Raw genomic sequence first — 12,602 nt, 5'->3', positions numbered from 1 at the left:
TGCGCGGGGCTGCCGGGGCCTGCTGCCCCCTCACGGCGGGGCGCCCGGTCGCGGAGGTGCGGTGGGTGGCTGCCTGCCCTTCGGGAGCTTTTCCGCGGGCCCAGGGTTAGTTCGGCCCTGACGGAGCCTGAAACGGGCGGCTGAAGCAGGACTTTTGCTGTGTTCTGCAATGTTGCTGTACTGGTGCGTGTCCATATGAGCCTTGGGGATTCCCCCTGATGCACCCCATGCCACTTTTCTGGAAGTGTTTCCAATGCACTGAGCAAAATTCATCCGAGCCATCAACTTGAGAGATCATTACCTGTTGGCTGTGGCAGAATTACTCCAGGTCCTCTATGTCACTCGCTACAAACACTGCAGAGGTGTTTCGATGCCCTCACCTCACTGTGGAAAAGGGTTTTTCCCAACCGCTTTGCCCCAAAGCAAGGACCGTCTGGCCTTTCCTGGATCTTACTGCCCCATGCCCAGCCACTTTGCTGTTTATAGATAAACTCGTAGCTTTTCCTGCTGACTTTTCTTGCCTTCTCCTCCCCGGGTGAACAGCGCTTGAGATTTGTACTACGGTTTTGTTTTGTTTGGGGTTTTTTTGCTCATCATTCCAACATATCTGTCTCTGTGTCTTTGCTTTCATTTAAATAGTAAAATATCTGTGCCCTCTAGGGCAGGTGGGATTACCTGTCCAGGCAGTCACTGAGTGTGGGCTTTGCCTCATTACCAGGGCTGATTTGGAAGAGGGAGCCAAGTGCCACCCAGCAGCAACTGTGTTACAAGAGGTGCAAGACTGCGCTACACGAGGTGTGAGCACCCTGCGTCCGATGCTCATCGCAAGGCTGAAACCCCTCCCGTCTTCCTCAGGTACTCTGGGCCTCCTCACTAAAGGGGTTTCTTAATGAGTCTGTCAGTAAGATGAGACAGGTGAAAGCTCTGATTTTGTAAGTCTGTTTTGTTAGATGATTTAAGAGTCAGCCTTGTTCACTTACCGTCGTCTTCTTGGCTGCAGATAGCGTAACAAATGTTTTAATGAATGAATCATGAATTATTCATCTACCTGTGTTTCCGTGAGGCGTGATGAACGTAGAGGCATTGCTGACTCCCAATTATCCGTGTGTGGATTAACCAGGTTGTGGGTGGTCTGTACCACAGACACTAGCTGAGGCAGCAGTGTGAATGCAGCTGTATTGCTTCAAAGCTCACCTGGCTCCAATGGCATTAACAGCTGCTTTTGTAATATAACACTAACAAGTCCTACCAGACCTTTGCTGGCTCTGCACTGGATCACCTCAGGTTGCTGTGTACCACACTGCTGGAACAGGAATACTACAGAAGGTGCTCTAGTGGCCAGGGGCAGAGTGGTTCTGGGTAGGATCTGCTGCCTCCAACATCAAGTTATCCACGTTTGTCAGGAGGAATGTGGTATTTTTATTGTTATTCTGTGTATTCTGTTGCAAGACCTGCCATCACTGAAAAATCGATAGGCTATATTGATGTAAAAATATCAATATAGGAATATATTTCTATTTTTCCTTAAAGACTTACATTCTTTTACATTTCCTAAAAACATTGATTCTGAAGATGACTTTATGCATCAGAGCCTAAAGCAGCAATAGGGCTATTTGTGACTTCTGAAGGTAAAAATTCCACAGCTGGATTGTTGAGATTCCTCTATTCCTCAGTCCTTTCATTTGAGAGCAGAGAAAATATGGAGAAGGAAATAGTTATGAATCAGCTTGATTGCAATTCAGTAGGAATTTTGAAAACTGGGTCCAGCATCACAGGGGAAGAAGCATGCAGTGTGATGGGGTTTTGAAATTTCCATGTTACCTACCTACATACAACTGCCTATCTATTTGCTTAATGATGATTTTTTTTTTTTAAATTCTCAAAATGCAAGACACATCAAAAAATTTAAGAGAAACTATTCAGCTATGCAGTACACCAGACTGTGATGTCAACCCTGTGAATTGCTAGCTTCTGGAAAGCCAAGGTGTTACAGTCACCACTTGGCTTTGTTGTTCTGGAATACAATGCAACAGAATTGAACAACCACAAACAACTCCCCGCCACCAAGGGGTTGCTGTTGTAAGCTATTACAATCCTCTACTAGACATAGTGTTGTAGTTCCCTCTTCTCTGTAGTTCTCCTGCTATGATTCCTTCTTTTCACTCTCCTATGTTCCTTAACTTTTCCTGCGGAGCATCAGCCCTACGTTGCTTTCGTGGACTACTGTAGCATTTACTTTGAATGAAAAATACAGCACGTTTTATCAGCTTGCAAACTGTGGAAGTGATCTTCGCAGCTAGATGGCAACAAAAGAACTCCATTAGGCTTCCTTCAGTAAAAAGTGAGAAGTGTAATGTTGTGAGAGTATTAAAAGCAGCTGCCTGACTTGAATGTCAGTGACAGTCTCCTTCAATTTAAATATTTGCAATAGCCATAATTAAACACTTAGTAACTGGCACTGAGTTAAAATAGAACCACATTACATAGTCTTACTGCTGTGCAGATTTTAATTCAGATTTATATCCTCCTTGGCTTTGTGCCTAGAGTAAGCCTTGTGATTTAAAGGCTGTTTTACACAGTATAGAAATTGTCATAAAGGGCAAATTATTTTCTAGGTGAGCAACAGAATTTTGACTTTTTCTGGAAGCAGTTCCCTAAAGAGATCAAACAATGTTCTCCTTCCACTGTTTAAAGACTGAAGAGATTCACATCTGCAAATAGAGGGATGGGCTGTCTGGGTCACTGAGGCTATCACATCTCTGGCTTCTGGAGGCTATCACATCATCTAAACCTTCTGAACAGTTTTTTCCTCATCCTCCGAAACCTTTGCTGAAACTGGTGAACCTCTTATACACATTTACTGTCATATAAGAAGACATGTTAGAACTTGGACTGACCATGCCTTCGGAAAAGATTCACATGTCAACAAATGTTGCTTGGGTTTTGTCCTCATTTTTATTCTTTTGGAAGATGAGCATAGCAAACCATTGCATAGTATACAATGATAACAGAAATATAGATCTCAACATTTTTACCCAGATATTTGCTATTCTGCTGTAGGAGCTTTGATGGTAAGGGTTCAGTTTCTTAAAGCTTTTGATTCTAACAAAAAAAAAAGTATCATTATAGCTTAAAAAGTAAAATTCTATTACAAACACCCCCCCCATTTTTATTCTATTGTGCCTGTATGACCTATATTTTTCTAATCACACTGTAAAGGTGAAATAAAGATTAAAATTCAACCTTGTAGTAAACAGGCACACTGGGAGATTTCCAGCAGGCCTGAATTTGTTCCAAATGTATTTTATTTTACTTCAGAGCGCAATATACAGACTGTGGCTCCGCTTCTTGCTGCCTCATAGGCAGCCATTTTCTGAGCTGTTTCTCTGGCCATGAAGCCACGTTGAAGGATCTTGAACTGTCGTTCCCGACTCTCTTCCAGTTCTTTCCAGTGGTTCCATAGCAACGAATCCTGCAGAAAAGACACACAGATGCAGAGATGATAGTGGTTCTCATTAGAGGATACACTCAACTTCTATTTGATAATCTGGCTAGTTGGCAGCACAGTTTATTTGCTAACATGATTGGGAAACTTGTTCACATCAAACTGGGCAGGATGAATAGAAAGGTAACTTGAGTGGGTTGCCCAGTTTAAGGTGAATTAAACACAGCTGCAACATTCCACAAAATGTTAAATCAAGATAAAACTACATCTCAATGGTTTGCTCCAGTGCTGCTACCTTGTGTTCTTTCTTTGCCAATAGTTTATTCTTGAAGCCATAAATGAACAGTTGCACAAATCCTGTCAGACTCTACTGGTTTGCTGATTCAAAAGCTGAGTTCACAAAGGAGCATTCCCAAAAAAGCTCAGAACAAACAGAAAACTGCTACTTTTTCATCTACTTCTTTGCTTAAAATGATAGAAAATGAGTCACACTAGCACCATTTTCAGCAATTTGCAGTTCAACTCGAATAAAAGTCTGACCAGAATTGAGCCACTTTGCCGTAGTAACATTTGGATAGGGTCATGCAGAGCTGAACAGCACTGATGGAAGATACACCAAAACAGCTAAATAATTTATAGTAACCTTGAATCTTTTTTCTTTTCTTTTCTTTTCTTTTCTTTTCTTTTCTACAGATGTCTTAACATTTGAGCGGAACATAAAACCACTGTGGCATCTTTAGAGACTTACTATGTAAAGCTAAGATCAAGAAAAACACAAAATCTAACTTCAACTTTCAAACCCTGGCTTTTTTTGCTCATGTATATGACACCAGAGCACTCATACAGACCCACATCAGGTAGTTAAAAGTTTTAGTTGTGAATTTATAATTTCTCTTTGTTTATTTTAAAAATGTCTTGCATTTATAATTATATGGCTGCTTTCCTTTGAAGTCTTTATTGCTTCTACTTTACTCTGGACTCCATTCAGCAAAGTGTTTAAGCATGTGTTAAAGACGTCAGTTCAGAAAGCCATTCCAATTTAGGAAATGCTTTCTTCAAATAGATCTTCAATGTTTTCTTTGCTGAAAGGGATAGACCTAGTTGCCTACATAAGCACCTACAGGTTTTGCTTGCCTGAAACAGGGATTCTGAAGGCAGCAAACATTGATACTCTGAAAGATTGCACTATTTTGATTTTTAAACTATATACACTCAGAAAACGTAGTTTTCCTCTTCATTGAATTCAGCTTCATCTAACGTTCTCCCAAATAGGAAAAGAGTTATTATTATTTTAATGGATCGGGAGATTTAGTTCTAATTTTACATTGGGCTAGTATAGCTTTTAAAAAGTGTTCCCATCGTGACCGTTCACTGCAGCGTTCCATATGCTCTGGTACATGTACTGTTACTGGTATATGAACCGCTTGGAAATGTTACACATGCATGAAGCAATGGCAGAGGCGGCAGCAGGTGTAGCAGTTCCTCACTGCTTGTCTTTAGACCCTTGCCAAGGAAACACAACCAGTGTGAACCAGTATAAAGCCTATGGGCCTGTTGGTGCTTCATCTGATGTTGCGGGACCTGAGGGAAGGCGAGGTAAAAACCATGGGAATGCTAAACTGGAATATGCCTTGGGTGAGAGGGGGTGAGCATCCCAGTTTGGTGGAATGGGATGTGCGTGGGGGTGAGATGCTGTTTCGATGGAATGAGAGCGTGTGGTAATGAGTGGGAAGCTAGATGTACAGATGAGCCCTGCTCTGTGGCAGCAGAATGTGTGACAAGAAGGTGAGGTCAAGGCCATGGTTTGGGAAAATTGTGCCTACGCAGGAAGCGGGGCATTGCTGTTGCCAGTCATGTATGGCACCATCTGCCTCTGCCCCCCTGCCAGCGCTGGCAGTTGAGCAAAGGTCTGTGAACAGCAGGTCTACTGCAAAGCTTTTCTCCTTATGTAACTCCCAGACCTTCCTTGATGCAATGCTGGTTTTCTGGGGGATAATCTTTAAGAGTCCTGTTTGCTTTTTACGCTCCATTTTTTTTTCTACAATCTTTTTCTGCAGATTTAAAATGCGTTCATCTTTCATCGGCCTTTCACCAGACTGGGATTTTCTTTTCTTCTCTTCTTGCCTGCAAAATCAAAAAGAAGCAGTGAGAAGGTAAAATAATATCAACCCACAGAATAAATCCATCTGAGCATATATTACCTTGAACATAATGAATTTTCTCTTGCTTCTGGGAACCAGCTAGACTCAAAACAGGTTTAAATCACATAGCTTGATGAATGCGGTATTCACAACTTGCTTCTTGTTTACAGAACAGCATTACTAAACAGTATAGAGCAATTTCTTCCCACAGGATGCCATGATGACAATATCTGAAGTATTTCAAGCCTGACATGACATTCTTTAGCAAAAGCATGTGCAAAACCTGTGATAATACTGCAGCTTTTTGCTTGTGAGGACTATGGAGTTTTCCTTATCTGATCATTAGTATTCATCTCGATTGCTGTATTCCTTGGCAAATGAAAGATACTCTTTCCTGTGTAATCTCAATGCCCAGATTCAGAATCTATGAGATAGTGATGTATTAATTAAGGTTAGCGGGTCTAGGTGAGCGTAAATTGATAGCACCATGTGCAGCATAAAATTTAGGCATAAAAGAGAGGTTATCGGATAGTCTTCCTTTTTTTTTCCTTCTATTGTACCTATTTTTCTGTCCTCTGGAGTTTACATTTTATCTGGTTTGGCTTACTTTCACCCAGCTGGTGCAATTTACTCAAAACTTCTTCATGTAGGTTACACCACCTTGCATAGTGATTCACTTAACATCCAACTTTCTCTCGTCTTCAGCATTGCCCTTGAATTGGGCTCAGTATGATGAAGCTGTAGTATTAATATTATGTCATGAGCAGCTGTGATTCTCTAGCCAAATTCAGAGCTAAAGTAAGTGTCAGATCTACCAGAGAATATACATAATTTTATACTATATAGCCAGGTTAGATCTGATGCCTTCTCTCAGCTGGCAAGGATAGTTTTGTAAAAGGTTATTTTGTATTGTGGTGGTACAACATTACAATTGCTTTTATTGGAAACCAGATTAACACCCCAGATGACCCAGAGCAGAGCGCACTGGGACATCATTCGCAACAGACAGGTTGCCCCCTAGAAAGGTTTTACAACAGAACTCTTCCCTTATCTCTTGGGTCTTATAGCACAGTGTTTTCAGTATAAGACACACTCTTCTCAAGGAGCTGGAGGAAGGGGAAGAAGGAAGAAGTTCCTTCTGATGCTAAAACCACCAATTTGCCTTAAAAAGTGCCTGTATCAAGATTCCAGGGATCTGAACACTTCTTTCATCTTGGGAGAGATGGCTTTTGTCTGCTGTGTTAGATTCATCTTTTCTGATAGAAAACTCCAGTAATAGCAGGTATTCTTCAGCACAGCCATTCTGGACTACAGTTCCCAAAGTCCTCAGGAGTAGATGAAGAGATTTGGCCTGTGTTATATTCTGAAATGTGACTGTGAACTCTGAGTAAGGGGCACAGTTTAGCTTGGCTTCTCATTTCCAATTGCTTTCCTGAGACGCTTCCTGAACCTCTCTGCTGTTTGTGTCACGCTGTCTGATTAGGGTAACACTTCCTTATCCTCTTTAATATTGTGACATACTCTGCTACACTGAGATTAATTTTTAACACTATTCTGTAAATCTAAAAATTACGTACTATCATTTAATCTAATTGAGAACACAGATTATGTCTATTTGCATTGTAACAAGGCATTGCATTCCAAGGCATATAGGAGAATATAACAATAAGGTTTTATGTAAACACTTGATGATTAAATATTGTCAGTGGAAATAAGCAACAAAACCTTTCATTACATGCAAATCCAGATTCTTGTAAATACAATTACAGGAAATACAGCAAGAGGTTTAACATCATGAAACAGCAGCAGCTGCTTCTGAATTAACATTGTAAATAGTTGCTTATCCTCAGACTGATATTCAGTCCTCTTCCACATGAAGTCATGTGCCGGTCATCTACGCTATTCCAAAAAGCCTTCGATCCCATGGATTTTCCAATGCCACACCACATCATTACAGAAACTCAAAGAGAGGAAGGAATGAAAAAAGAAATTTTAAACTTCTGATTTTCTGTGATGGTCAGTTGAGAACTTCCAGGACTCAAGATAGAAAAAACTAATAGGATCTTTGTCACCCCATATCACGTATTTCCTAAGGAAGTAAGGTAATAGCCAGTCAGAATGGGGTAGTACATAGTTAGGAAAATCCTCTCCAGATTCAGTAGAAAATTATTTGATAATTTATGAAAAAATAAATATGCAGAACCCATTTTAATTTTACTTTTAAGTTTATTTACCAGCTACTGGTATTGAATGAGCACATCGAATGAAAACCAATCTTTAAGAATCATACTAGTTCCTAAAATGTAATGTCAAACCTTTGGTCCAAAAGAAAATTTGTTAATTTTCTTTTCTTTTGGTCTCAGATAAGTCTTCCATCCCTTTGTGAGTTTGCCATAATTAAAAGAAACATTTCCCTACCAAAGACTTTGGAAAAAATTGTAGTATTTTTGAAGTCTGTATGTATTTGAAATGGTTTAATGAACTCTAGTTTTTGCTTAGTGACCGTGTCAGAAAGGATCTTTTAGTGTTGAGGAATAGATGAGATTCTTGAATGTGCTCAGTGTGGGGTGTACGTATAAACTACTCAAAGGAGAAAAAGTAAGAGATTAATGAAAGATTGAACAGAATACGGATATAAAAGCAAACAGTGAAAATTTCTTCATCTACCACTGATTTTGTTCTTGATTCACTTGTGGTGTAAGCTATGTGTACAGTCAACAGCAGAAAGATATTGGCTCACTATGATCAAGTACAGAATAATTCCATCAACGATGGGTGAAATGTGTCTTTCTACTTAAAATAATATTCCAGGCATAGTAAACTGCAGTTGACATCCCATATTTGTTGTCTCAATGATTTCCTTGATGAAGATAATGAATTTGAAAAATATGTATTTTTTTACTTCACATTTCACAAACTTGTCATGGAGTTTGGCAGTCCAGTGCCTTCTTATTTACATATCCCTTGTAATTATTTAACTACCTGCCCTGCAATTTTAGCATCTGGCCAAATGGACTCTAGGTCCAGTAGGTCATCTGGCCTGGAACTGAAGGAGCAGCAATTCAGCGTTAAAGGTTTTCCTGTAGGAAGTGAAAACACCTGGAACAGTTGGATTAGGTGTTCTCAGCTGTGTTTAAAAAATGGAGAATCTGAAGATTTGCACAGAGAGTTCCTCCCATAAACCACATTTTGCTCTTCCTTTACATTTTCAAACTCCACCTGTGCATCAAAAGTATAAGGAGATAGATGTATGAGAGCTCTCAGCTGACTCAATACTTGTAGGAGATGGAGTAAAAATAGTTACTTGACCATTCTAGGCACCAAAATATTAACTTAAGCAGCTAGGACTGTATTTATAAGCTCACCTTACAAAATGGAGTCTTGTGCAATAAACACAAATATATTTTTAAAAGCAGAAGTAGGATTGCCTTATAGTGCAATGAACATTTTTTTAATTATTTCTTCATACTCTGTGTCTCAGTGACTAGGGCTGTCTGTACTTCACAGTACTGTGCCTTTTTTCTGTCCTGCACTATATGTTCTTAGTTATTGCAGTGAGGAAAATGAATGTATCTAACTGTTAACAGTTCACTGTTAAGGGAGTCATTATTTTGACATTTAAGAACACTACACTATTAGATTGATTACTATTTATATTAATGTGAGGGATTTAAGCACTCAAAATCTGACTCCCTTCCAAAACAATTAACTTTTTGATCACCTAATTTTAGGTGTGGAAGTGATTGTTATTCATAACAGTGTTTTCCTCATTTGAAATAAAAATGATGAAGCTGTATAATCAAAGTTCATTCACAGAATCACAGAATGGTTGAGGTTGGAAGGGACTCAGTCACCTTCACAGTAAAAAAGTATTTCCTGATGTTCAGAGGGACCCTCCCTCTGTTTCCTCTTGTACCCCTTGTCCTCTCATGGGTCATCACTGAGAAAAGCCTGTCTTCTCTACAGCCTCTCTTCCCATATTTAAATTTCCTCCTTCCATTTCAATGCTAGTGAAGAACTCATTACCAGCAGTAGGGACTGAGAAACCAAATCTTACTCCTTTATTGCAAACACATACTTCAGTATTTATGAAATTTGTGAAATTAACGAAATCAGAAATATTACGAAGTACCAAACCAAAGTGCCTTATATTATTCAGCTTTTTTCATTATTCTAGGCTATGTTTTCAAAGATCTGATGCAACAGCCATGTATAAAGATAGCATGGCACATGTTCCCCTGTTACATCTTTCCACCTCCGCGTGCTGTCTGCCCCTTTCCTCAGTTGTGTGCTGCACCACAGGCTTGTGCTGCCAGGGTGCCTTACAGTTTTTTGAGGATGGGGCTCCATTCTCCCCTCCTCAACCAGAAAAGGACTTTGACCCCAAAGTCAGGCCTGAACACTCCAAGGAGCTTGTTCTACTTGGAAAGGACCGTCACAGTCATCCATCCAGAACCCTCTCTTCTGCTTGTTCTCCTCTGCCTCCTCATAACCAACCTTCCCCCTTGTCCTCCTGCTATGGCTGCCCTCACACTACTTCCCACCGCTCCTCACTTCAGGCCAAGAGAGAGGTGTTACACTCACTTGCAGTGCCCCTCATCTAGGAGTGTTGGAGCACCGGCAAGTGGCAGGGTGAGAAAGCAGTGCTTTGCCACCTTGGCAAACACACCATCGTCTGTAATCCAGTACTGCGACCCCAGCATGCTACACCATTGCCACAGTGGGAGATGGGGATGTGGTGAACTTTTGTGTTGGTGGGAGTCTGTGCATCTTGCTCCTCATAACAATTTTCTGATTCTTCTTCCTCACATACAGGGAAGTCAAGGAGGATTAGTGTCAGTTCAGAGTGTTGCCCTGGAACAGCAGCTGCTACCTTCATCTGGATGGTGCCCTGACTTGGAGAGGGGAGGAGGCTGTGGCAGCTGGTGCCCTCATATCACTTGAAAATGAGCAGGAAAACAAACAAGACACATGAGCAAGAACAGAAATAAGGTTGGCTTCTGCATACCTTACATTTATGCCAGTGGCTCGTGGGGCATGGATGTGCTACTGTGTGAGACAAACAAAAGGCTGGTGTGGTGTTCACTAGACAGGCTTGCAGAGGAGCCACGAATTGAGAATGTGAAGTTTTGTGAGGTAACTTTCCTCTGGACAGCTTTAAACCACACGAATGATGAGAGCATGCAGTCCCAAGGCCACACTAAATCTAAGCCAAAGTAAAACCGCCTACACCACAGATAATGTGGATGGAGGGAGCCTCAGCACCAACTGGGCTGATCTGTTGCTTGGTTCTTAGTGTGTTAAATTACTTGCAGTAATAGATGTGGCCTCACTGGAATAAAAGGGAATTGTACCTGCAGTATACAAGCACGTACTTTAGTATATTATTAGCATGTATTCAAACACTCATAAATCTTTTGGTGCTCATGTTCAAAAGCTGAGAACTCACGTTTGTCCACTTCATATGCCAGTGCTGATTTTCAAACTGTGTGAAATTCTAGCAATTAAAGGGACGTGCTGCCTATGTACTGAATTGATTCTTAAGCGTTCTGCAAGCACTCACAAAGCCACTGCTGTGATGGATGTCATGGCTTGCAGTCTATTAAAGGCTGATTTCTCTGTAATTTTTCATGTTCCGTTTCCTATTTTGTTTAATATAGCTCATTATATGCTTGCTCAATGTGCTGCTTTTGTGTTGATGTATGTCTGTTTGTAAATGATATTGAAAAGAACCTGCTTGGTAGGGACCCAATTAAACTCCAGTTGACACTAACTAAACCACGTTAGTGTAGCAAAGCTTTGCCACCATACTTTAGCTGATTAGCAGTAGCCTTCAAGATAATGCAATTTAAGATATGATGTGTAATTTTATATTGATGCATAAGGCTATCTTACGAGGAGCATTGGTAGGATTTGCTATTCTATCACTATAATTATGAATTTATTCTGTAAACATAAAAACTTGCTTTTTACATCTCCTGTGCAGTGTATCAATAATACAACCCAAGCAATTAATCACTCACACTGACTCAATAGATATTTCAGGATTCAGGATCTGTAAATCAGGTTTAACACACAAAGCCTATAGTTTGTTTAAAGAAAAATAAAAGCTGCAGCAAAGTGTCTAGCATTTGTAAATAGGCCAGCAAGCCGTACTCCTATATTAACAGAAATAACACCATAGATTTGCATTTTAGATGAAAATGCATTAAATACACTCCCAAAGAACAACATTTCTGGTATAGTTTGATGATACCTCTTTATAGTAGATGATCCCAAGTTACATACATAGATTGCCTAGGAGCCACGAAAGGAAATGTCTTATAACATCTATAATAAAAGTTTATATTTTGTTTATAGGGAGAGCAAACAGGGCTCTGTTACAATTACTGTATTACTTACGATGAGTCTGAATAGAAGGTTGTAAATTAAGTGTTTAATTTCATTTGGATTCTACCATCTTTGGCATGCTGGTCTGTTCTAAAAAAACATTTCAAGTGTCAGGACAAAAAGTGAGTCAAAGTTAGCTTCTCATTCAGGCATAGCTTATTTCAGGTTCAGAACAGTTTTAGATCCGAATTAAGCCAGAGAGTCTATTTTAAAGAAACCCAGCACTATACAAAATTCACAGGCTGCACATCTAGCATAACAAATGATTCTTTAAGTGAAACAGGTTTTATGTAGTATACAAGTTCTTAATGCCTAGTTTGCATCTAGCGGAAAGTGGTGGCTTGAGTTGCTCCCACAGGCTTTCACAACACTGAATGTTTAGCGATGAGAGTGTATTTATTTCCAGCTCCAACTCTATTTCAGGTTCTTTAGTCTTAAAATCTTTCCTCTATATATGCCATAGAAGAGAGGGTCACTGATCTATGCAGTCAATCCAGTTATCAATTCATTAAATTCATTAAACTATCTTCTTAAGCACTAACATAGTAAACCCCCAGTCTTTGGAGATTAACTATCAGCAACAAACCAAATTAGAGCTGGCACTAGTGAAAACTAGTTAAATGAAT

At 40.0% G+C, this 12,602-nt stretch overlaps 1 protein-coding gene and 1 long non-coding RNA gene across 10 annotated transcripts in view; one reads left to right on the top strand and one right to left on the bottom strand.

Annotated features, from left to right (window-relative positions):
• Positions 1–49: 49 nt before the first annotated feature.
• Positions 50–11,207, top strand: LOC129206311 (uncharacterized). 2 transcript variants are annotated; one of them, XR_008577089.1, is made up of 4 exons: positions 50–183; positions 719–855; positions 4,139–4,302; positions 5,503–11,207. It is a non-coding gene; the product is annotated as an uncharacterized LOC129206311 (long non-coding RNA). The 2 variants fall into 2 exon arrangements; XR_008577090.1 differs by lacking the exon at positions 50–183 and having other exon boundaries at positions 661–855; positions 5,503–5,598; positions 10,402–11,207.
• The window catches only part of CFAP99 (cilia and flagella associated protein 99), a 58,768-nt gene continuing 49,102 nt past the window's right edge, over positions 2,937–12,602 (bottom strand). For all 8 annotated transcript variants that reach the window (XM_054825286.1, XM_054825287.1, XM_054825288.1 and 5 more), the window contains 2 exons: positions 5,407–5,569; positions 2,937–3,472 (listed from right to left, as the gene is read on the bottom strand). In XM_054825286.1, coding sequence (XP_054681261.1) covers positions 3,305–3,472; positions 5,407–5,569 — 331 coding nt within the window. In that variant the 3' untranslated portion in view covers positions 2,937–3,304. The remainder of the gene's footprint in view (positions 3,473–5,406; positions 5,570–12,602) is intronic.

The sequence above is a fragment of the Grus americana genome, chromosome 4, assembly GCF_028858705.1.
Source record: "Grus americana isolate bGruAme1 chromosome 4, bGruAme1.mat, whole genome shotgun sequence".
NCBI classification, from domain to species: domain Eukaryota; kingdom Metazoa; phylum Chordata; class Aves; order Gruiformes; family Gruidae; genus Grus; species Grus americana.
The sequence above is the reverse complement of the archived record's forward strand: the minus strand, read 5'-3'. Positions and strand labels throughout refer to the sequence as shown.